The following is a 25,764-nucleotide window of genomic DNA, read 5'->3' on the forward strand; positions in this document are numbered from 1 at the left end:
CCCTGAAGGTTGCAGAACAATAAGAACTTATGTAAGCAAGCTATAAGGTTTTAAATATTATATTATTGTTTAGTTGGCGGGGAGAAAAAAAGAAGGAATAGAGCTGAGCTACTAGCTAATAGCCAGCAACAGCACGTGCTCCTAGAAACTACTCCCTCCATTCCAGAATACAATGTGTATAGATTTTTCTACTTTGTTCCACAATACACCTCATTTATTTTGGTACCCGCATCCGGCCAATAACTACTCACATCCATTTATTATTAACCCAATATGAGTGGTCAGGCACTACAAACGAGAGTTGCCTTAGTCCAAGTGCATAAATCTATATGTGGTGTATTTTGGAATAGAGAAAGTATGTGAGAATGCAACACGGGTCAAATACTAATAAAGTAGTACTACATGTTTATAACCAACTATTATACATGTTACCTCTTGCATTAGCTATAGACAATTTGGCAAGGGCTTATAGCTAACAACAATAGGCTCTTTCATTAAACGTGCTCTGAGGGTTTGGAGGATTTATAATTCACAGAGATAGAAAAGGTATAGAAATAGGATCCCTAATTTTTAAAAAAAAAATAGAAATAGGATGCCCCGACCATTCTAATCTTATGAAAAATAAAATCTTACAAATTCTGAAAAGAGCATCCGGTTGTATCATTTTGCAACATAGGAAACGTACATGAATTTACTTGCCGTTAGCACTTTCAATTACTAGCCTCAACTAGCCGTTAGCTTTGAACTAGTACGCAAATAGCCTGGTTTTCTTCACTTCTTTCCTATTCCAATTGATCTGAATCGCACCACTCTGTGCTCTTTTTTCTTCTCTTCAATCTGATTATTTTCTGGAGAAACTTTTCTGTATTTTAGTATGTATTACTTTCGGTTTTTTAAGATGTTCTAGTTTTCTGTATTTTAGTATGTATTACTTTCGGTTTTTTAAGATGTTCTAGTTTTGTGTTAAGTACACTAAATTCTTTAATATCAAATAGTATCTTGTAAAGATGTAGTACATATCATGACAGATTTTAGAACACATTTAAAATTGTAAATATTGGTAGATTCTTTAATGAACTTGATCAAACTTGGAGAAATTTGTGGTTTATATTAGAACAAAGCTAAAATATCTTTTTTTTAGATCCATAGGCTTTTCACCTTGTTCCATTTCATAATGAAACGAAACCACATAACTAGCAAACATGAGTTGTTCCAGCTTATTACAGATCTAATCCTAATGGTATCAAACTACAAAATTATGTAAAACGCACTAGAGAGCATTATAGACACTGAGGAACAACACAAAAAAAACAAGAGAGCGTTATACGGAGATTGTCACCTTGGCCTGCTGGAGCATCTGGAAGATCAGGAATGATGTCATATTTAACGGGGTGTCACCCTCGCTTTATAATTGCAGAAGAACTTTCAGAGAGGAGATGAATTTGGTTTTTCATAGAGCCAGAAGAAAGCGTTGTGAGAACATGCAGGCTTGGATCGCAGCTTTTCGTTGATTTTCTTCTTTTGTTTTTGTCTCTCTTTTCAGGCCGTTAACCGCCTTGGTTAGGGTGTTGTATATCTCTCTTTTTCTTTAATAAAATTTGCAATAGGTCGAATGACCTAAGGCTTTCCCTCAAAAAGGAACAATACCGCGAACTGAGCGTAGCTCAGGTGGGTTGGTTCCTTATGGTGGAACAAGGAACCAACCCGCCCAGATTCAAGTCTCCGACTTGACATGGGATTTATTTCAGGACCTAACCGGAGTTGTGTTTTCAGTGAGAGTGACGTACCAGTCAACTACGAGACGTCTGTGGTGATTTTATTAATCTCAAGATGATGTGCCGGACCAGTCTCTTAGAGGTGCTCGTAGTGGTAGGGTGTGCGTGCGTGCGTCATAGGGATGAGCATCTGCGTCTGCACTGTGTTTTCTAAAAAACAACAACAACACCAAAAAAACAGATCTACCGGGAAGTGCGGTGCGTGACTTTAGCTTTGCAGCTTGAGAAGTTCCGGCCCGGTCCCTGGTATAGCACGACACGGTGTTTCTTCAGAAACACTAGGGAGCCTTCCTCACCTTGGAATCGATCAGCACGAGGCAGCGGTCTAGGATCTGCATGTCTTTTTTTGGCAAAGAGGTTGCTAGCGCTTTAACACTTCTGCCAGAGCCCAGAGGAGCTGTAGATTCAGCCAATTAAGTATTTCTCGAGCATAAGATATCGTTCATGAATTTTCAGGTATTCCATAAGATAGACGAAGCAATCGTAATTAGTAACAGCATGCTTCTTGTTACACAACGAGTAAGTAAAAATTGATTCAATAGAGTTCATAAGAAGTTTCCGAAGAACTACAGATGTTTCTGTCCATATGACATTCATAATTATGTTGGAAATATGCGCTAGAGGTAATAATAAATTTGTTATTATCATATTTCCTTATTTTTGATAAATGTTTATTATCCATGCTATAATTGTATTGACAGAAAACTAAATACATGTGTGGATAAATAAGCAAATACCGTGTTCCTAATACGCCTCTACTAGATTAGCTCGTTGATAAAAAGATGGTTAAGATTTCCTAACCATAGACAACCTCACTTAACCTAAATTGTAAAAAATACAAGAAGTAGGAGGGGTTTAATCATGAATCCATTGGTTCTTCTCTTTAATTAAAACTTATTACTTATTACTTACCGCTTTTTTTATTTGGATATGGGGATTAGGGTAGGGGATTTAGTCTTTATTTCAAAAGCGGGTATAGCGGATCTTCTATCCATGTATACAGTATACAGAAATATGTCGAAAAAGGATTTGCATCTGAGATGTTTCTAGAGGTTAGTAGATCCTTTTATATGGTTGTGTTCTATTTCTAGGAGTAAAATAGGGATTAACCTGTGGAGAGATGGCTGAGTGGTTGATAGCTCCGGTCTTGAAAACCGGTATAGTTCTAGTAACTATCGAGGGTTCGAATCCCTCTCTCTCCTTTTGCTTATTGTACATGTGTTGTCATTTATTAACGAGGTCATATCATTACGAGAATGACGTGATGGACAGATCCAACCTAAGCATAGCTTTTGATCGTGTCACTTAAGTTTAAATTGCTAATGCTTTCATTATGTCACGTATCATTTTCTTAGACCATGAGATCATGCCACTTCCTAATACTGGAAGAATACTTTGTGGACATCAACCGTCATCTCGTAACTGGGTGATCATAAAGGTGTTCTTCAGGTATCTCGGAAGATGCTTGTTGGGTTGTATGGATCAAGACTGCGGTTTGTCACTCCATGTGACGGAGAGATATCTCTGGGCCCTCTCGGTAATATAACATCCTAATGAGCTTGCAAGCATTTGACTAATGTGTTTAGACACGGGGATATTATATTGTGGCACGAGTAAAGAGAACTTGCCAGTAACGAGATTGAACTAGGTATGTTGATACCGACGATCAAATCTCGGGCAAGTAATATATCGCGAGACAAAGGGAATTGGATACCAGATTAATTGAATCCTTGATATCGTGGTTCACCGATGAGATCTTCGTGGAATATGTGGAAACCATTATGGACATCCAGGTCCTGCTGTTGATTATTGATATGATTATGTCCACATGTTCTCGAACCCGTAGGGTCACACACTTAACGCTTAATGTCACTAGGATTTGATGAGATAATAGATGGTGATATCGAATATTGATTCGGAGTCTCGGATGGGATCCAGGACATCACGAGGAGCTTCGGAATGGTACGGAGATAAAGATTTATATATGGAAAAGCTGCTTCAGGGTTCCGGAAAAGTTCGGGGTATTTTCGGTATTGACCGAGAATATTCTAGAAGTTTTTGGAAGTTCTCAGAAGGTTCTAAAATGTTCCGAAATATTCCTGAGAATTTAATTGGGCCTCTATATGAATTAATTGGAGCAATCTAATTAATTATCCCCTAATGGGCCTTGACCCGTTAGGGGAGAGGAAACGTGGAGGACTCCACCATGTGGTGGAGAACCACGTGCGTGGGGAGGCCGGGCAGAAGGAGGAATCCTTCCGGGACTCCCCTAGCCGGCCCTAGCCTCTTCTTGGAGGAGGGACAAACCCTGACCACCACCCCTATATAAATAGAGGGGAGGGGCAGGGGGAGAGAACAAATCAAGCTCTCAGCTGGATCTCTCTTCCCTGAGCCCCTCTCCTTCTCTCCCGTGCGCAGCGAAGTCCTACCCGCGGAGCTCTCCACCATATCCTACACCACGCCGTCGTGCTGCCGGGATCTCGTCAACCTCTCCCCCTCATCTTGCTGGATCAAGAAGGAGGAGACAACATCAAGCCGTACGTGTGGATACCAAGGAGGGGCCGTACGTTCGGCATTGAGATCGATCTCATCGAAAGTACCACTACGCCAACAACGATCCCGTGATCGTAACGCTTTGTGGTCTACGAGGGTATGATGCTCATAATCCCTCTCGTTACTTACATCTAGTAGATATGATTTTGGGTTTCTTCCGCACTTCTCGTAGGAATTTTTTTGTTTTCCATGCAACGGACCCATCAAATTAGACAATCGAAGAACAAATATGCCACAGAAACATGGCATATTCCATCTGATTCACAGTCGTGTCCGGTATAGTACCATGGCACACGTGTAGTCCCAGGACACCTCATCGCACATGGTTGTTTTCACTGCCTCATGTCATGCATTTTGTTAACAATGTGCATTTTTTATCTGCTATGATAGGTAAACGGAAGTTATCACTAGCCCGTGGATGCGAGTTGTTGGAGAAACTTTTAGGAGGAAATTGCAATTCCACCGCATATTGAGGATGTTGTTGCGCAAAACACTACCTCTATGAATTGTTTGTAAATTTCACCATATATTGGTTTAATGAGTTGCAGTTAGGTCCTTATAGAGTGTTAGGTGAGTTAACCACGTTTCTCACCTATGGCCCTCGCATGTCAATGCCCACGTGGACCGGATCAGGTCTGGAGCCAACCGATTAAAGGAAAATCATGCCTGGTGCAACCAGAGCCACTCCTGTTTGTGGAACGGCGGCGACGAGGTGCTCCGGAATGAGATGGCTTGGTTCGACGCCGACGCCAACGCCAGCCGCGACTGGCCGCGGGGTTCGTGCTCCAGTGGCGGCTGGCGCTCGTGCTGCTCTCCCTGTTCTCGCTCGTGGTCGGAGCCATCGTGCTGCAGAAGATGTTCATGAAGGGGTTCTCGGGGGACCTGGAGGGCGCGCACGCCTGGGCGACACAGATCGCTGGGGAGGCCATGGCGGCGTCCAACTTGGAGGAGACAGATATCGAGGCGGCGCAGGCCAACGCGCACAAGTTCTTGTCGGCGATGCCGGACAGGTACAAGACGAAGGTCGAGGAACGCGGCGTGCAGCTCTCGAGCGGGTTGCCAGGGTGCTCGTGAAGCAGGCGGCCATCATGCTGCTGACGAGGCCACGAGCGCGCTGGCCGCCGAGTCAGAGAGATGCGTGCAAGAGGTGCTCAGCAGGGCGTCCAGCAGGAGGCGCTTGGCAGGCCGAGTTGGAGAGACGCGACCCGCACCTCGCCGCCGCCGGCACATGAACACGAGTGGCTTTGCCTGCCTCCACCGAATCGAGCGTGATTTTCCTTTAATCGTTGGCTCCAAACCTGACCCGGTCCACGTAGGCAGTGACATGTAGGGCCCATAGGTCAGAAACGTGGTTAACTCACCTAACATTTTATGAGAACCTATCTGCAACTCACTAGACCAATATGCGGTGAAATCTGCAAAAAAATCATAAAGGTGTTGTTTTACGCAACATCCCCAATATGTGGTAGAATGTGCAATCTTTTATATCTAAGTAAACCAACTACTTAATTTTTCTAAACATGCAAACATGTCACGTCATCACATAATTAATCCATTCACACTTATTTAGTGCAAAACTCATACTTTTGTACATGCATGCATGTTACATCCATCAAGCTATTCTCACTAAGTGAAAAATGTGCAATTTTATTATATTTTTCAATTTTGAATACTCTATGTTAATTAAAAATTTCGGCAACAACACGGGGGCATCATCTGGTTTCCTCAACTTTTAGTGCCTCATTTGGACGACCCGCAGTGAAAATCAGTGAGAAATGGGTTCGGTAGCAAATGCTCCACCAGCCAGCTCAAGAGCCATAAAAGTTTTTCTGATAAAACCAAATGAACGACACATACCCAGGTCACTCAAAATCAAAGGTAAAACGACTCAGAAACAAGTGACCCATCCATCTCTAGCTGCACCCGGACGCGTGCACGTCAAGCTCCAGCACGGCGTGCACCTTGGACTCGATTCTGGCCGTCTTCCAGAGCACGTGCCCGGCGGCGCGGCGGAGCATCCCGGTCCCGCCGACCACGGCGAGCTCCCTGACTTCCTCGGAGGTGTCGTCGCGGCCGGCCACCACGAGCGTGCTGCCGTTGTAGGGCCCCTCCGTGAGCACACGACCGTCATGGCGACCACGAACACGGGCCTCTCCAGCGAGCCCAGCATGTATGTCCCCTGCGCCCGGCCCACGGCCCGGGAGGACGAGGAGGAAACCAGGCTCGGCCCATCCGTCAGCACGTCGTCTATCGCCACCGTGTCGCCGAAGTGATTGCCGGGCGCCATGGACGGGTTCGCTGGGCCTGGGCCCTTCACGATCACCATGGACGTCTGTCCCGGCCCGCCCACGATGTCGTGCATGTAGAGGCGCAGGTGCACCGGGCGCCGCCGGGCTTACGCGGTCGGGAGGACGAGGAATATCACAGCCACGGCCACGAGGAGGAGGAGGAACTGCTGCTTTGCAGTTGCAGTGGAGCTTGCCATTTCTACCTTCTGTTTGTGGCTGGGCTCGTCTCTGATTGATGGAGTACGTGGATTGTGGAAGGAGTCGAACCATTTGCCGGACTAATTATTTTAAATTGAATCGTGGGTGTAGGCGATAAGTCCTTGTCCACAAAAGGGCACAAAATAATCTCGAAGGGCCGAAGGCTGAAATTTTATTAAGTAAGAAAAGGCATAGTACAAGAAAAAGAGTAGGCAAAAGGCCTACAAGGAGCAGAGGTATCTGCACCCACACGGCACCACTGAAGCAAAGCTAGCAACCTGGGCAGCTAAATAATCATTCAATTTCTCTAAAAAAACATTCAAGGCAGGTAAATGCAAGATAGGAATATCTTTTTGCTTTTTCAAACAAGCAATTAACACTGATAGTATCAACTGTATCGAGTTCACTGCACGCCGACATTTGAGATTGGGGAAGAACTAGGTAATTTTGGTTCATAACAGCCTTTTTGTTTCCTCTTGTCACAATGTATACAACGTATGGTGATGTTAGTTTATGAGTTATTCATGTTCAGTGGAGTTACGCGGAGGGTCAAAGCTAGGTGTCAAGGTTGACTCATCAGCTGTCCCTCAAGCCTGAACTCTTACAAATGAAATGATATGATTAGTAATATCGAGTTGCATCCTTGTGTTGCAGTGTTCTTATTTTAGCACCAATTCCGATTTGGCTGAATTTTACAACTGAGACGTTCTGAAAGGCTTTCCTAATAAGTATATAGACTGGGTTATGAGTTTTGTAACCAGTGGTAAGGTAGGTATCATTGTTAATGACACTTTAGGGCCGTTTTTTAGAACCAAGAAAGGCTTGAGGCAAGGAGACCATTTTTCCCCTATGTTATTCAATATAGTAGTGGATGCTTTAAATGATTTAGTTAAAAGGGATCAAGAACAAGGGCTCCGGGGTTGTAGACAATTTGATAGAAGGAGGAATTAATATGTTACAATATGCAGATGATACGATTTTTTTGTTTAATGGAACTTGGAGGGGTCTAGGAATCTTAAATTCTTGTTATGCATTTTTGAACACTTAACTGGCTTAAAGATTAATTGCCATAAAAGTAAAATCTTCTGTTTTGGAGAAGCAGCCGGTAGACAGTTAGATTATGCAGAGATTTTTACTTGTAAGGTTGGTGCCATTCCTTTTAAATACCTTGGAATGCCACTGCACTATAGAACGCTAGGCAGTGCAGATTGGAAACCAACCGAGGAGAAGATAGAAAATAAACTAGGCATCTGGAAAGGTAAATTTCATTCCATAGGAGGTAGATTGGTTTTAATTAATTCCTGCTTAACTAATGTCCCTTCTTACATGATGTTAATGTTTAGAATACCTAGAGGGGCGATTAAAAGAATAGATTTCTTTCGGACTAGACTATTATGGCAAGAAGATGAACATAATAAGAAGTATCACTTGGTGGGTTGGCCTGTCATTTGTCAACCTAAGGACCAAGGTGGTCTAGAAGTGGTAGATATTAATGTTAAAAATATTTGCTTATTATGTAAGTGGCTTTGGAAGCTTGAAAATAGTAAGGCCATCTAGCAGACTCTAATTAGGAATAAGTACCTTAAGGATATTTCTATACACTAAGTTAATGTTAAATCTGCTAAGTCTCAGTTTTGGGCTGGGATGATAAAGGTGAATGATTTATTTTACCATTTCTGTACTAAGCAAGTTGGTAATGGACAGAGAACATGTTTTTGGGAAGAAATATGGCTAGGTAATGTTGCCTTTAAATTCAAATTTGCTACACTATATAATCTCAGGGAAAGGAAGTTTATTTCAGTCTCTACTGTTTTTACTGAAGGCTGGGGGTGTTTTAAATTTAGGAGACACCTTACTGGAGATTTGCTTAGTATGTTTAAGGAGATGATCAGCTGATGTGAACAGGTAGTTATAAATGGAGAACCTGATAGATGTATTTGGACACTTGATAAGAAAGGTTTTTTTTCCAGTAAAGTCCCTGTGCACTGTCTTGATTACCAAGCAAATTAGGTTCCCTTTTAAGCATTTTTAGAAAGTTAGGCTTCCCTTAAAAATTAAGGTCTTTATGTGGCTGATTGTTAGAAGAAGTATACTTACTAGAGACGTTTTACTACGAGGGTGGAAGGGCCCAAAATCATGTGTCTTCTGCCCTGTAGATGAAACCATAGATCACATTTTTTTTACAGTGCTCTGTTGCTAAATTTTTATGGAGTGTAGTTGGTTGCGCTTTTGGTATTAGCAGAGTTCCTGTTACCATGGAGAATATTTGTGATTGGATGATTAATTTTCCTATACATATGAGAAAGATTATTGCTATTGGTGTCTCAACACTCTGCTGGACAATTTGGAAAACAAGAAATGAGGCTTGTTTCCAATGTAAATTCTCTAAAGATCATTCTAATCTTGTGTTTCTTATGTGCTATTGGATTAAGTACTTGGCGAATCTTCGGAACGCTAGGACCAAGGAGAAGCTGGAGTTGGGGGCTGATCTGTTGCAATTGGTGGCATCAGACGTGTTGAGCAAAAGACACGGCTGGGGGCTTTTCAACAGGCGGATAGCTGAGCATTAAGTTTCATTGCCTTTGTTTTGAGATTCTGCATTATCTTTCCGGTTGCAATGAGGACCTCCATAGTTTCTGGCTTGAGCTGGAAGCTATTCTACTTTCATGCATTTTTTCTTTTGTTGAAGCAAGACTTCTCAAACTCAGACCTTGTAGTGATTTCATTAATGAAATCCGGGGGGGCCTTCTTCTAAAAACAAACTGTGAAAGCAACAAAATATGCCCCACATTTACATTTTACCGCTGCTACGATTGCACTGTAAATCTTATTTAATTGTGACAGACTGTCAGCTATTCTACTTTCATGCATTTTTTCTTTTGTTGAAGCAAGACTTCTGAAACTCAGACCTTGCAGTGATTTCATTAATGAAATCCGGGGAGGCCTTCTTCTAAAAACAAACTGTGGAAGCGACAAAATATGCCCCACATTTACATTTTACTACTGCTACGATTGCACTGTAAATCTTATTTAATTGTGCCAGACTGTCATTTGTGTTACTCTCTCCGATCCATATTAATTGTCGAAATATTACATGTATTTAGACGCTTTTTAGGCATAGATACATCCATATATGGACAAATTTGAGACAATTAATATGGATCAGAGGGAGTATCTCATTTTACTTGATTTGTGACACACCATCCATCTCGAATATGGCGCATTGTTCCTCCGAACAAAAAGAAAGCACTTTGTCATATGTGACACACCTTCCATTTCGAATATGGCGCATTGTTCCTCAGACTGTCATTTGTGCTATCTCATTTTACTTGCTTTGTGACACACCTTTCACGTATCTACATCGACACGTCCAGAGGTGGTCGGTGCCTGCGGCGAGGTAACGTAGGGCTGCGGCTGAGGCATCATGGCGGCACGATGGTCGGCGCCTGTTGCGGGTGTCAGGGTAAAGTCGGGAGGCGGCTGGAGCATCATGGCGGTGGCGCGAGCGGGGCTTCGGGCGAACTCTAGGAGCGGGCGTGTGGGGGGGAGACGAACATAAGACAAACGGAGAAGAAAGGAAACTCCAGGAGGGAAAAAGTCAGGGCCGCAGCGAGATATACAGAACTTGGGGCTAGGTGGCTTTGGCAGAATGTGGGCTAGCTGGGCTCTTTATGCAGGCTTTAGGCTGCCCCATGTGAACGACGGAACAAAACGATCGATCGAGGGAAGCTGTGTGCACAGGAAAGGAGGTGACGTGGCTTCACCATACTCCAGGAAAATCAATTAGTGGGGATCCCTGTTTAGGTACAGAAGATGATTAGGTGCAATTATATCATTTAAGCTCTAATTTTTTATTCCCGTCTCTCTGACCAACATGCTAGATATCTGCAGAGTATTTGCTAATGTGCAAGATTTGTTCTTACTGATTATGTTATGTGCATATATTCCAAATGAGAGATACAATCGAAGCTGGGTACAATATCAAAAGCTGGAGAACATGATACGGTCAAGTATAAATATGGTTCAAGAACTGACGAGGAAAAAGACGAATGCTGGGTGAATGGCTCAATGGGAACACAAGTTGGGGCAAGGTTTGATGGACAAGATGCAGGCCACATGCATTTTCAGTCGGCCCCGTGGAAAAAGAAAAAGTAAAATGCATTGGAGATTCTAATTTTTTCGTAAAAATTCCAAATTAGTTCTAATTCTTTGAAACTGCACGTTGAGTCCCAATTGTTTCATAAGTGGCTCAACAGGTCCTAATATGATTTGGGCGCATGTCTGCTGCCGACGTGGCTAGTTAATTAGCCCAAATATCAGGTGACAAGGTGGATTCCCTTTTGCAAAAAAAAACTTGTCTCCTTCTCTTCTTCCCCTTCCTCCCCCTCCACTAGTCCCCTTCTCCCTCAAAGCTCACTTTCTTTCTCGAGTTCCCCCTTTCTCCCTGCCTCCGGCGAGCTTGCCTCACCCATCTCCTCTGTCCGGCCGCCACTGCAGTCATAGTGCCGGCGGGCCCTTCCGCCCGTCTTTCTCCTCGAGGCGCTCTATCCTCCTCCCTCATGGAGATGTCGTCGTCCGTGGCATCAGTGTCGCCGGATGCAGCGAGAGAAACGCCCAGGAGGTCGGCGGAGAGAAGAGAGGAAGGAAAGAGGCAGGGGGGTTTTGCAAAAAAAATAGTCCACCTTGGTCCCTGACATGTGGGCCCAAATAGCCACGTCGACAGGAGGCACGTGCCCGAACCACGATAGGACCTACGCTGAACCACTTATGAAACAGTTAGGACTCAAACGTGCAGTTTGAAAAAATTAGGACTAACTTGAAACCTTTACGAAAGAATGAGGACCTCTGATGCATTTTACTCAAAGAGAAATTAAACTACGGCTTGATGACACTTCGATGACAGAATTATGAACTTTGTAGCAGACAAATTAACATCGCTCAGAAGTTCGAGTCAAGAATTTGATCTTCGCATTGCTTTAGATCGTTTCTACACTAAAGGTTTCTACATCTCTAATGGTTCGTCGTCCCTGGATATTAAAGGCGGCACTACAATATTACAAACATTTCTTCATTACACAATGATATTGATATTATTGATAATTAAGTAAACCTTTTAATATACTCCATGTGAACTGCATGAAAATTGTGTACAAGTTCATAAGTTTTGTATTTCGGAAAATATGCTCATACTTGCTGATATAAAGAAATGTGTAAAAAAAATGTATATTCCACCCAAAAAGCACTATCTCCGTCACTACATATAAGATGTTTTAGCTTTGTCCTAGAAGTAGGACCAAGTTTATAGAGAAATCTACTAATATATGTAACTATAAAATAGGTTTATTTAAATACATCATGACATAGCCAGATTTGATGATTTGCCCCACTTTATTTCGCACTTGATGATTTGCCCCGTTATGTGTCACTTACATGTGGGGTATGGTGCCACCTGTAAGTGAGGTTTTTTACCGGTGTCAAAACAGTAGGAGAGGCTCCTACTGTATCAATAAATAAAAACGGAGGTTACAAAGTTATTTACATAATTACAAGATACACACCCCACGGGTGGATCCTCAGCAAATCAAAAAAGAGCAACCAAAATAGAAGATAATTTAGCTCGGAAGCGCTCCTATAAGGAGCGATGGTATAGCCGCTCTAATTCTATCTTAAGCTTTGCACGCCAAGAGACAAAAGATGGATTCAAATCATCAAACACCTTAGCGTTGCGTTCACTCCAAATGGCCCAGGCTGCTAAGGTAAAGACCTCTCCAAACAGCCCTGATGCCCAAGTAGCTCTGGCCGCGAGCAGACGATCAGAGATAGGGAGCTGCAGGTCCCAATGAATCCCAAGAGCACCCCAACAATGCTGGCTGAAAGAACACTCAAAGAATAGAGGATTCAACGATTTTTTCGGAGGTGATGGCCACAGCAAACAGTTCCAGCCAGCGGACCTGTTACATTTCATATTATACTTATTGTATATGTTAGTACATCTTTATATAAACTTGGTACTTCGGACAAAGGTAGAACATTTTATATTTAAGAAGAGAGGTGTTACTACATAGGTGGTATTGTATACTTACATAAGAACATCTTATATTAAGAAGAGATGTGTTACTACATAGGTGGTATTACATACTTACATATTACAATAGCATCTACATTTGCATAAAACATACTCTTTGCATTTTTTGTTATACTTCGAGTATGTGGGTGTAGCTACACTCCATAGTGAACATAAATGGGCTTCTTTTAATGATATAAATTTCATACCTTAACGTCTTTGTATTTTTGTTATATTCAAAATTATAATCCCTTTACAACTGTCATCACATAGCTCTAAACGAACCCAACCTTACAAAACACAATAAGTTTGTCAACACATGACTGATGCAACACTACCGAGAAAGGCTAGCAAAGCCTCTAAAACATAAATGTCTCCCCTCGTCTGCATCTTTGCCCAACAAAAAACACTAAACAAAAGGAAAATAAGTGTTGATAATACTATTCGAAGATAAGAAGCTTGGGAGACTCGAAGCGCAAAGGAAGGGGACAAGGAAAGCAACGGAAAATTTCCATTCAGCGGCGCACCAAAACCAACGAAAAAAGAAACCGCTTAGCGGCGCAATAAAGGAATACTCCATTTAAGCGGTGGCGCAACGGGCAAATACCTGACGGGTTCAATCCAACGGTTTCGAATTCCATTCCCAAAAAAAAGCTTCATTCAGCGGCGCCGCAACGGGCAAATACCCTCCAGTTCAATCCAACGGCGCCCACCGAAAAATTTCGAATTCCTTCCTCCCTCCGGTGCAAACCAACGGCGCCCGTGTTATAAAGAGGAGAACCTCTCACGGGGCGCTCCCTCTCCCCAGATCGCCAATGCTCAACTCTTGTCCTCTCCCTCCTGATGAACGCCATGGACGACGCCGAAGACCTCCTCCCTGAGGAAGGGGTCACCGTCCGGATCCATCTTGGGGACGCGCCAGGCATACTCAACTTCTTCAATCTCGACGACTATGAAACGGAGCAGTTTCAGGAGCTGGTCACGGAGGTCGAGTACCTGCGGGCTGTTGACGAGGACCTCCGCCGCCTGGCCGATCTCTTCCGCGGCGACGCCCCCGTGCCACCTGGGCGGGGCCTCCTCGACGCGCTGCGCACCCACTGCAACTCCGTCGTGATCGAGGCGCCCAAGGACTTCGAGGAGGAGACACGCGAGATCGGGCTGCAGGGACAGGAGCTCATGCGTGACGTCCGCGACGGCTTCGCGCCGGGGCTGGCGCCGGAGTACATCCGCAGGGCGGAGGCACTGCGGAAGCGGATTGCGACGGCCTCGAGCCCAACGGCGGGCGAGCACGGTGGCCTCGTGCACATCGGCTTGACGGCAGGGGAGGAAGGGAGGGGATAGTGGTGGCCTCGTGCGACAGTGGCCTCGAGCCCCACATCGAAGGCACAGAAGGAGGATGAAGGCGGACGAAGAAAACGACCCCTCCATTTTTTTTTAACTGAAGCAACCACTAACCAAACATGAAATTGGTTAGCCCTGCCCCTAAAATTTGGTTGGGCCAAACCCACCCTTCTCCGCTCACCAACCAAACACACTCTTAGAGTTCAGGCAAGAGTGATCGATCCAGTCCTTCGATCGGCGGCACCCTGGTATTGCTAGAACATTCGGTAGACTGGTATGAGCGGACCAGCATGCCAAACTATGTGTCTCTGTTGTTACTTGTGTGCTCGGGTCGGATCGGGAAACAAAAGTAAAGCATTCCATGGTTGTATTGATATGATTTTATCGAATAAAGTTTTTGGATTGAAAATATGAGATATTTCATAGTTGGGGAGTATATCCTAGTTTCACATCTAGAAGCTCGTAGATTCGCCAAATTAGAAATGGGCCGTCCCCCAGCCCCCAGGCCTCAACGTCTTGGGTGGCTCATTACTGCTTACCTCGGTAGAGCTATGCATGTTCATACTTTTTTTTTCCAGAAAAGCTGGGATTTCATTCACACAGATTACAGCATGTCTTTACACAGTAATTGCTCCAACCAGATCGGTGGCAAATCCAGCCTACTCAGACTCAACAGCATTACACCCAGCTTTTGCTAGTACGTGCGCACATACAGTGGCTGTTCTACGACACCACACAAACTGAACATTACCAGAACTCCTGGCTGTTCTACGACACCACACAAACTGAACATTACCAGAACTCCTAGCCAACGACTTAATCTCTTGAACAAAAGGCCTGTACATAGACCTATCCATCCTATGGCTCGTCAATTTCTTATGGCTGTGGCTATTTTTAAGTCGTCTGTTTTTTAAGAAATGAGCCTTAAATATCAATCGATGTTTCAGAGCAGTTGGATTAAGATACGAGGGACATTCCCACTCTCTCATCTCTCACTTGCTATCGTTTGATTAAGATCTGATGGTTAACATGTTGACTGATCTCTAATTAAAAAACAAGGGACTTAGCATTTAGCAATAGCAAAACCGATTTCTTAACTGCCTCCGCACAGTCAAGCTCAACCTGTATAGAACTTAAACCCTGCTGAATCGCCAGCTCCACAGCCAAATGCGCTGCAAATAATTCTGCCCAAAGTGGATCAGCAACTTGTTAAAGACCGGCACATCTTGCAGCCACGAAACCCCCGTCATCTCGCGTTAAAACAGTACCTGCACCTCCAGTGCCTGTACTCGCAAGGAGCGCACGATCTGCATTAGCTTTAAATCAGCCCCTGGGTGGACATGCCCATTTTTCATTTGGCTTTACAAGCTTATCTGATGTCCACTGCTGAAGGCTTCCCCATTCCTCAACAAGATGACACACCCTTCTTGCTAGCTAGTATATCATTTGATTCTTCATTGGTTCACAGCGAGAGACGTCATTTCTGACCTGCCATAGCTCATACAGCATTATGAGCAAAAAACAAAGTGTTTCTTCCTTTTGTGCAGCAATAGTATTTAACATTCATTCCTTGAAATCACAAGCTTTCCTTGAAAGAGAACGCATGTTCATACTTGACTAGAAGGGTACGTGGGTCTTACTGCGCAACTAAATTGATACCTTCTTTTACAACAAGGTTATTTTTCCACAATGTTTTTATATTTAAGCGGATGTTACGCATGCACAAAAGTTTCTCCATCACCTGCGTTCTCTTTCCTCCACACAAAGGCAGATCCCGTTTGTTTTTCCAGAGAGGGCACAATGTATAAATGGGCTTAGTGTGCACATATACATGGACCAATTGGGACATTTTTCTTGCAACATGGGCCCTATGCTACTGGGTAAAAAAAAATCAAGTAAGGTCAGGTGCCCTCATGGGCCATAACATGTGTTCACTCCTCACTCCCCACCTTGAGGCTTCTCACTGCTCAAAAAAAAAAAAAACCTTGAGGCTTCTCATCTCCTTCTCTTCACATCCGTTGTCGCCTCCTCTCTCCTTTTCTAAGGCAACTTTCTTGCTCGAAGATACTATAACATTTAATAAGCTGTAATTTTGACCTGACAAATTAGAATGACCAGTGACAACGAATGCAAAGCACATTCATATCTGAAGAGCAAAAGCAGAGCCATCAAGAGCTATGAATAATTCCCAACATGCTTAGGCAAGGTGACGAATCAGAGTAGACAAAAATGGAGAAGGAATGAGAGTACTATGCAAGCAGAATTAATCCCTCCATTACTCTCCAGTTTGATACGTTGGGAGGTTGGAGGAGCTTTCACCGCCTTAGAACGCAGCCTGTGTTTATCTTTCGTAGACTGAAGTTCAGTTTTGGTACTGCTGAACTGTGCTGCGCTGAACTTATTTTATAATCTGATGTGAAAAAATACACACGAAAGTAAAAAAAAACCCGTTAGCCAAACATCAAAATAGTGAAAAGCGGATGAAAAAATGGGATTATGATAATCCACCGCAATACCACCAGGAGCCTAAGAAGGATGACTTTAGATTTAGATTGAGACTATGGTTAGATTGTTTTTTATAATTTATAAAATTTAAAATCTCTGTTCGGAGATTTGTGAGATTTGTAAGGGGTGTATGTGTTCCTAGATCATCAAGTCGAGTCGAGGGATAGAAAAAGAACTGACTTAGTGAGGAGGCGCTAAATCGTTCGGCCTTGGGAGCTGAAGTTATCCCAAGTTCTAGACTTAAATCTGTCTTTAGACTAGTCATAGTGGGAGTAACAAAGATGATAACTAAAGTGCCAACTATGCATTTTTGATTATGTGTCATGTTATTAATGAGAAAAGAGAGAATTGGGGTAACTTGATATCTTACCATCACATCACACTTCCCAAAATACAATGAGTCTATAAAATTAATAAATGAAGCTTCTATGTTACCACAAATATGTTACTACCAACTATTTAAATACTAACATAGATTACTAACATATGCATGTTACTGACCAGCCTTATAAAAAAAACACCCTCTCAAAAAACATGTACTGCAATATTATTATTTGTCCTTCGCAATCACAGGATTTCTTGCAGTGTAAATTCAGTTGTTTAGTTTTAAAAAAGTAAAATCCAGATTTGTCTAAGCTCAGGTTCGAACTGGGGACCTTTAGTGTGTGAGACTAACGTGATAACCAACTACACCACCCTGACATCTCTTGACTGATCATAATTCTGTACAATTTTGTCTCTTCGTTAACTATCTCTGGGAAGTGGCACCAAAATTATTCCTTCAGGCTCCAATAGAACACACGCCAAACGGAAAGGAAACCAAGGAAACGATCGATTACTAATCAATAAAAGTTTCAATCCATTGATCCCACAAAGGCAATAAGCATCAAGAAAACCATACATAGCATGGCACGCGGCCGGATCTCTCGCTCTTTGTTCAACGAATCTAGTTGGGTGGAATAGTACTGAAGCTCGGATCGATGGGTGAGGACGGAAGTCACGGAAGGAACAAGCGGCTGGCTTAATCAGCCGGTGTAGACATGGACGCCGATGGCGATGAGGAAGATGGTGGCGAGCGCGAAGTAGAGGACGGCGTGGACGAGGATGGCGAGGCCGGTGGTGTGCATGCTGCCGAACTCCGCCACCCGCCCGCGCCCCGGCAGCGTGCACAGCAGCCCCGGCGTCAGCAGCACGAACAGCACCGTCGCCACGATCACAGGGCCCCAGTCCGCCATTTCCCCCCTCCCTCTCCTCTCCTCCAGAAACCCCCAAATTTGAACTGCTGCTTCTGGGGTTCTCTGGAACTCTCTCCTGGATGCCGGGTGTTGAAGTGCAGAAGGGGGAGGAGGAGTCACGCAATTAATGCGTAGGGCCGCTCCAGCTAGCAAAGCAGAGTTGGGGAAAGCGTGTGGGTGGCCTCCAGCTCAGGCCTACCGCGCCGCTTGAGAATCGTACGGTATGTGGGCTTGGGGCCCGCATGTCATTGGCGGGGTTTTGGGTGCTCTTGGTGCCTCGGCGGGGGCAAAGGGATCCGTTCCGTCCCGTTCAGAAAACGTTTGTGCGTTTGCTTTGCTTTGCGTGGCTTGGGCAAAGGCGCGGATGAAAGGAACCAAAAGGGGGCGTCACAGTGGGTCCCGCCTCCGAGAAAGAACGAACGGTCGTCGTGGAGACACGCTGCTTCAAAGAAACCGGGGGCCGTTGGATCAGCTGTGATGTCTCGCACTGCACTCGTCGTGGTGCGAGGTGGGGACTTCGAGACAACATCCACGTGACTTCGAGCAAGCAGCCCACAAGGCTGAACCGTTGAGGTACTTTCTCATGTCCTGAATGGTTGTTTTAGTTCAAATCTGATTAAATTGTTGTTGTTTGAGCTATAACAACAACAAAAATTCAGGATAATTCATGATCGGAGGGAGTATTTAAGATCTGAACACTGTGATGTGGTAGTTGCTGCAGTTGGCTTTTACTCTGGGAAACAATAGGCTATTTTTTATACACTTAAACCAGATGTGTGTATTATACTTTCTCCGTTTCATAATTCTTGTCTCAAATTTGATTAAAAATCGATGTATCTATTCCTAAAATGTGTCTAGATACATGTAATATTTCGACAAGAATTATGCAACGGAGAGAGTAAATGCTTCTACTGTTTAGCTCAACAAAAGATGGTGGCCTGTACATTCATAAAAACATGCTAGCGAGACTTGTCGAATCGATAGAGTGAAGAATGATAAACAAACATATATTCCGTCCGTCGGTTAATTTGGGACGTAGGAAGTAAGTGAGACTTGTTGGCAAATAAACTGAAGTAACTGAATAGTAATGATAAACTGAAGACGAAAAAATGATGATAATAAGTAGACTATAAGCTCAGCCATACATACTTGTTTTTTAAAATGACTATATTCATGATCATTTTATCTAGAGGGTTACATTCAGATGCAGCCAGATAGTAGAACCTTTGAAGCTAAACAAGATCTTATGAACCAGGTAAAGCAAAAAAAAATTTATAAAACAAAAGTGATTTATTAACTCCTTTATTAATTCAAAATGATTTCTCTCGGCAGACTACAATGGAACAGAAGCAGACATGGGAATCCTCGAAGCTCAGCAAGATATTAGAGACCAGGTAAGGCAATTTATGAAGACAAAAATATAGTATGGTTATAGCAAGTTAAAATTTATGAACTTCAGCAAACACACAAGAGTGGGCAAGGGACAAAATGAAGCTACGGTCAACACGAACTACACAGCAAAATAAACAGGCGCGATATCTCTACAGCGAAACGCTTCAAGCAACTATATACCAACAACAGCAATGGGGTCGAATCACGACGACCCCAATCCCTAGCGTCATTGGCGTCTACATAAGTGAAAGATCGAGTACGTCACGGGGGTGAATGTGACCAGTTTTAAGTTTTTTTCAAAAATGAAGACTGAAGACTGAAGACAGTCACAATACTTCAACAATAGAGATTATACTCAGCAAGTTTTAGAGTTGCAGCAAATGAAGAAAGACAAACAATTTAAGCAGTAGTAGTGAAGACAAGAATAGTAAAAACAATTGTACTTCAACAGAAAATATGAGATTGAGGAACGATATCACTAGAACACAAAGACACAGGGAATTGACGAGAACAGTAAGAACAATTTAAGCAGTAGTGAAGACAAGTTCAGATTGTTGGCACAATCCTACATCTCCGTTGAGGGGCTGAGTCACACAAAACTCATGGACATACAAGTCCACCAAATTCTCCTGAGTTAAGACCAAAGTCTCGCCCAGTTACTCGTGGTAGATCTTGAGGTGATCTCCGAACCTTCACAGACTGGTTGATGGCGAATCACAAGCTTCGATTATTCTTCAACACTGACTCCTAGCCATCTAGGTGATGCCAATCACCCAGAGTAACAAGCTTCAAGTGCTCGGCTAGCGAGGGGATCCCATTCTTCACGTTCAGTTCAGCTCTAAGGGTTTTCTCAGGTGTTCTTCAAAACAACTCTTTGGGGATCACCACCGAACCCGTTCGGGGTGGGTCGTCTTATATAGCCTTGGCCACGACCAATCTAGCCGTTGTGACCCGTTGGATAAAGTGATCCCCGAGACTCCAGCTCACACTTTATCTCTTTGTCTCACAACGGTTGGATTACGTGGTCAAAACGTAAAGCGACAAAGTTTTTCAAACACATTTGAAATCAAAGTGAAGACTTTACGCGTAAGTTTCTGTGAAGTCTGAAATGCTTCATTCTTCACTCCGACGAGAAAACACTCACATAGAAAATGGTTTTCGCCTACGCTGAACATGAAGAATAGGATTCACCTGAACCAGCTCCACACTTCAAAACCCCCTTAATAGTACGGCGTTCCTATACTCAAGTGAAGGAAAAAGCTACGGAAAGACCTATGAAGAAAGATACGCTTCACATTATTTACCGTTCTTCACTGAGTTTTTCATACTTCAAGCTAGTACCTGCACTTCAATTTTTAGGGGTCGTCGATGCTGGTTAAACCAACTCTTCTAAGGAACTAAAACCTAAAACACTCCATGTAACTCATTAGTTCCTCAACCATGTTGTCATCATTCATCAAAACCCATACAGGGGCAAAGTTTCCCTTTCAATCTCCCCCTTTTTGGTGTTTGATGACAACACTCGTTAAAGCTTCAAAGATGGGAAAAATAAGTGTGAAGGTCTTAGCTTCTGAGTTATATGAAGACTCCCCCTGAAGATATGCACTATTTAAGATCGCTTTTGAATGCAAGTGCAAAGAGCTTTAGGAGTGTGAGGAAATCTTCGTATTCTTCAGAAACATGGGTGTGCATTGTGTACAAGGTTAGAGCAACAATAATAAGAATTCATGCATGCTCATAAATTGAAATAAACAGATGCAGCACCAAACAAGTATTGAAGTAAACATGCATGCATGAGGAACGAAAATGCATGAAGATTAAATCTATTACAGGCATTGCAGAATCCTCATGCAAGAGGCAATATTAATTGTACTTCAAAAGTTTCAAACCACGGACGGATAGGACGTAAAGTTTTAAAATGACGAAGAACGAAGAACCAGATAAAAAGCAAACTCCCCCTGAGTCAAATAAACATGAAACCCTCCCCCTGACGCCTTCTCCCCCTTTGGCATCAAGACGCCAAAAAGGTTGAAGACTATTGGTTTGGAGTAGCTTCACTGTCTTCAGGCTTCAGGACATCTGGGTAGTGCTTGGCGAGGGAATCTTGAAGCATGACACTAGTCTTGTCTTCGCGGGATATCAGCTTCTTGATCAACATCTCTTGATTCTTCAGAAGAGCTGCCTGCTTTTCGAGCCAAACTTGCTGATCGTCAATCTTCTGGGAGAGCTTCACTACCAGATTCTTCAAAGAACCATCCGTGCCGAAGCTGGTCTCAAACTGAGAATCAGATGGATGAAGTGATTGCTTCAACTGCGGTTGCGACGGAACTGGCTGTGAAGACTCCTTTGACGGGCGATCAGACACTGAGGTATGAGGAAGCACAGACGGCTCTAGGTCTTGAGGCTTCAACGAAAAGTACTTGTGCTGATGTTCCAACTCAAAGCGTTTCTCAGACAACTACAAAATGATCTTCATGATCTGAGGTGCATAAGGCAGTGCACGCACTCAGTCGGCAGAGGCATGAGTTATCGTCTGAAGAATGTAATCTCCGAAATCCTTCTTCTCGCCCTTGAAGACTACAAGCAGCAGATTGCGGTGAAACCGGCAATTTCACTTGAGCTGCCTTACTTGGGAGAGAGAGTGAAACAGAGAATGTCATTGAGGATTTTCATTTCAGATTTCAACCCAGAAAGTCCTCCAAAGGCGCCTGAGAATCTTTCTTCATAAAGAATGGCGATGTCTTCATCTGAGGCAACCTGTTCTACATGAATCTTGGGCTGGCCATCAAACTCAGCAAGACCAAGAAACTCTTTGAAGTGCCGAGAGGTGCAACTATGCCTATCTCCATCAGTCATTCAGTAAATGTTATAGCCTTTGGAGTTGTCTTCAAACTTACAGACCTTCTGCCAAATGTAGCATAGAACTGAAGAATCAGTTCGTCGTTCCAACTCTGGCAGGTTTCAACAAACTTCAACAGATTCAAATCATTAAGCGCATTGGCTGCAGGCATGACACCACTCTGACGATTGTAAGCAAACCAATCATCATTAAGATACTTCATCTTTCCAAGTGTGTCCTGGGCAAAAGAATCTGCGCATAATAATCCTGCTGCTCAAAAGACCAGAATCTCGGGTGTTCAGCTAATCTGTCCTCGTTGTACTTCAGCCCATTGTTCAGCCTCACAAGGTGAAGCTCAGCATTCTTCAGGGCTTTGAAGTATAGTTTCTCACGGTCAGAGGAGATTGGCATTTTGGGCTTCAGAGACAGTAACTCTTGGTTGTCCTCAGACATAGCTTGAGATCTCACGAGCATCCGAGAGAGTCTCCTGTCCTCACGATCCTTTGCCACTCCAGATCGTTTCTTCTTTGGCGCAGTCTTCAACAGATCTTCCGGCAGACGGTCAATCTCCATCAGATCATTAGACTCTTGCGCGGCTTCCTTTTCCTTTTCTTCCTTCTCTTCTTCCTTCTTCTCTTCTTCCTCCTCATCACTTGAGGAGCTTGGGTTGGACGGTTCGGACGGTGCGACATTCTTCGTCACAACTTTCTTCACACGGACTTGCGGCGGGGGCATCTGCGTCAGTCTCTGCATCCTGACGTTGAGGTCACGGGTGGCTTCAGCTTCGAAGTCACAGGTTCTGCATTCTTCAGCAGAGGCATCCACAGACTCTATCTGAGGCAACGAGCTGCTGGTGGGGGGTTCTTCAGGACGAGCGAGCTCTTCCTTGTTCTGCCCAACACCTAATCTCCTTCTTCCTGTTGAGCGGTTTGCTCAGACAGTATTGTTGGTGACAAAGCAGCTTGTTCCTGTTCCTCAAGGAGTGAAGTAAGCTTGACATTGGATGTATCTAGCACAGGGGTGTCAATAGCTTTCTTCTTCCGAGGATCTACCACAGACGATGAAGTGTTAGGACTTCTTCCAGCAGGAACTTTGATTCTCAAACCAAACTCCTTGGCAGTCTTCTTCACTTCTGCAATCTCTGACGCCTTGCGAGTCATGGTGATTTTCTTCGGTACTACTGGCACTGGTAAATCCTGACTTTCTTCAGTGTCCGAGGGGGCTGCTGAGTCATTTCTGGCCTTGAGATCGATCTCGTGACGGATCTCACGAGTGGCATCTCTCGTTTTCTCTTATTCAGTCTTCTCTTTGTCAACCTCTTTATTTCCGCCTTGTTCTTTAGGAGATTTCTCGTTGGCGGCTTTCTTCCTAGCATCGCTCTTGGCTTTATCAGACTTCATCCTCTCGGCTGCTTGCTTCATTTGCTCAGCGAGCAGAGCCTTCTTCTTCTTCTTCTTCTCAAGCTCAGCCTGAGTCTTCAAAGCGATTTCCTTTTCTTTCTTCAGAGCGATGAGGTCAGCCCTTTTCTTCTCCTCAGCTTCCTTCTCAGCTTTCTTCTTCTGCAATTTAGCAACTTTCTTCTCTTCTTTTCTCTTTACGGCAGCTTCTGCCTTCTCTTTCTCGACACGTTCCTTCTCAGCACGTTCTTCTTCTTCTAACCTTCTGGCAACACAAATACTTCGGTTCTGCTACCATTCTTCAGCCTGAGCCTTGGCAACAATCAACCCTTCAACATGGCTCATGAGGTGATCTGGGAGCGATCCTTCCTCAAAGGCAGCAAGAAGAACGGGGTCGATATTGACGACTTGAGGAGGATAGGGAATCTCTCCAGAAGCCATGGCGGTAGCATCCGCAACATCTTTCGATGAAGAACCGGGTCCAACAGCTGAGGCTCTCTTGGCTTTCTCCAGATCCTTCTTGAACTGTTTCTCTGAATCTTCAGAGCCCTTCCTCTTCTCTGGCATCTTCGCCTTGCCCTTAGATTATTCACTAGGCTTGTTGCGAGGCACTTGAGGAGGCAATGAAGAACCTCTGAGCCTAGAAGCCTTCTTGGACTTGGGCTTCTTGGAGATGTCAACATAATTTATGTCTCTGATAATCTTCAGAGCTTTCTTGTTGAATTCCTCACGGTGAGGTCCTCCATCCTTGCGGACAATCTTGAAGTGTCCCAGCTTGGAAGCAGAAAAATACATGTTGGCATTCTCTGCTTCCTTGGTTCTTCTTCAGATCTCAGCTGCGAGCACATGTGAGTGCTTGCGAATTATGTGCTGGAGACGGTGCTTTCTCTTCATCTTGGTCTCCCCTTCAACGTCGTCTTCTGAGAAATAGAAAACGAAGATTTCTTCTGCAGTGGGAGGAGGCACATCCTTGAATCTCTTGGCCTTTTCCTTCTTCTCAACCTTAGGCTTCGTCACCACTTTCTTTCCACAACTAGGCAGTACTTCACCAGGTCGTGGGGAGTTGATAGCGTACTTCAATCTTACTCCGGGAGAGGGTGTCACTCTCAAAGGAACAGGTTTCTCGATTTCTTCATCTGAGTCTTCAATATTGACATGCGGAGACGCAGGCGGTGAGGGTTCAGGTGTTGAGTCAAACATATATTGAGCCTCTCTCTTTGAGTTATTGCTAGACCGGGTTGAATCATACATGGTGACACCTGTGAAATAGAGGGTACGAAGAACAGGCGAGAAGTACACAAATTCTCATAAACAAAACAACTTTGGCAAGAGTTTTTAGCTGAAGCAAATTGACTACGTTTGTGAAGAGTGACAACTCAATTCTTCAATGAAGACAGCTACACAGATTTAAACAGAAATTCTACGAGAGAGCTTCAACCTAGATCTGATTTAGCTAGAGCTTCGGAAATTTAGAGTAAATCATTCTACGCAAACATAGCAATCTACAGAACAGTTGAGGATTCATCTAATTTTAGGAATTAAATGAAGACTTGAGGTGTACCTAAGATGAGCGCGGTGAAGAATAGAGGAATCACCAAAACCCTAACCGCAAAGCCCTAACTTGGCGAAAGCAGTCAATCTACTGCAGCAAACGGAGATATCCAGATATGTTTGCTACGCGGAATCGATCTAAGAAGGGAAAAACGACGCTTGCCTGCAATTCCCGACTCGAATCGATGTAGATCAGCGACGGCGCTGAAGAAGATTGGGGCTGACAGAGATATCCAGAACAGTCGTCCGGGCAGGAGCAATGTCCCGGTGAGGAGGAGATGCGAGAGCTTCCGGGCGAGAGAGAGCGATAGAATTTGGGTGGAGGTGATTTTTCAGAGGGGGTAAGATGGCCTTATATAGGGAGGTGAAAAAGAAAGGATCTTACCGAGATCTTTTTATCCCAAAAATCCTGTTAGGGTTTCCCCGTACAGTTAATTTTTCCTTAGGAATAAGATTTTGCCGTTCGGAAAGATTCGTGAAAAGTACGGCTAAAACGGAGATTCCGTTAAAGTAATATTCTTCAGAACTTTGAAGACTGACAGTTTTACCAAAACAAAACTCATTTTTGAAGAATGAAAATTCTTACATCACCGACAAGGATTACGATGATACATAAATTACGATGA

The 25,764-nt window shown here is 43.8% G+C and overlaps 1 protein-coding gene, 1 non-coding gene and 1 pseudogene across 2 annotated transcripts; all 3 read right to left on the reverse strand.

Moving 5' to 3' along the window:
* Positions 1-6,025: 6,025 nt before the first annotated feature.
* LOC100827034 lies at positions 6,026-6,865 on the reverse strand (annotated as a pseudogene).
* Positions 6,866-17,352: 10,487 nt separating this feature from the next.
* On the reverse strand, positions 17,353-17,426 carry TRNAV-CAC. Its single transcript has one exon. It is a non-coding gene; the product is annotated as a tRNA-Val (tRNA).
* Positions 17,427-17,534: 108 nt separating this feature from the next.
* On the reverse strand, positions 17,535-18,068 carry LOC100836824. Its single transcript, XM_003579567.4, has one exon. The coding sequence runs from the start codon at positions 17,957-17,959 to the stop codon at positions 17,750-17,752; it is 210 nt and encodes a 69-aa protein (XP_003579615.1). The 5' UTR covers positions 17,960-18,068; the 3' UTR covers positions 17,535-17,749.
* Positions 18,069-25,764: the final 7,696 nt, after the last annotated feature.

This window comes from Brachypodium distachyon, chromosome 5 (genome assembly GCF_000005505.3).
Source record: "Brachypodium distachyon strain Bd21 chromosome 5, Brachypodium_distachyon_v3.0, whole genome shotgun sequence".
Taxonomy (NCBI): Eukaryota; Viridiplantae; Streptophyta; class Magnoliopsida; order Poales; family Poaceae; genus Brachypodium; species Brachypodium distachyon.

Coding starts and splice junctions, on each gene's coding strand:
- LOC100836824 (XM_003579567.4), bottom strand. CDS start 17,959: ATGGCGGACTGGGGCCCTGTGATCGTGGCGACGGTGCTGTTCGTGCTG.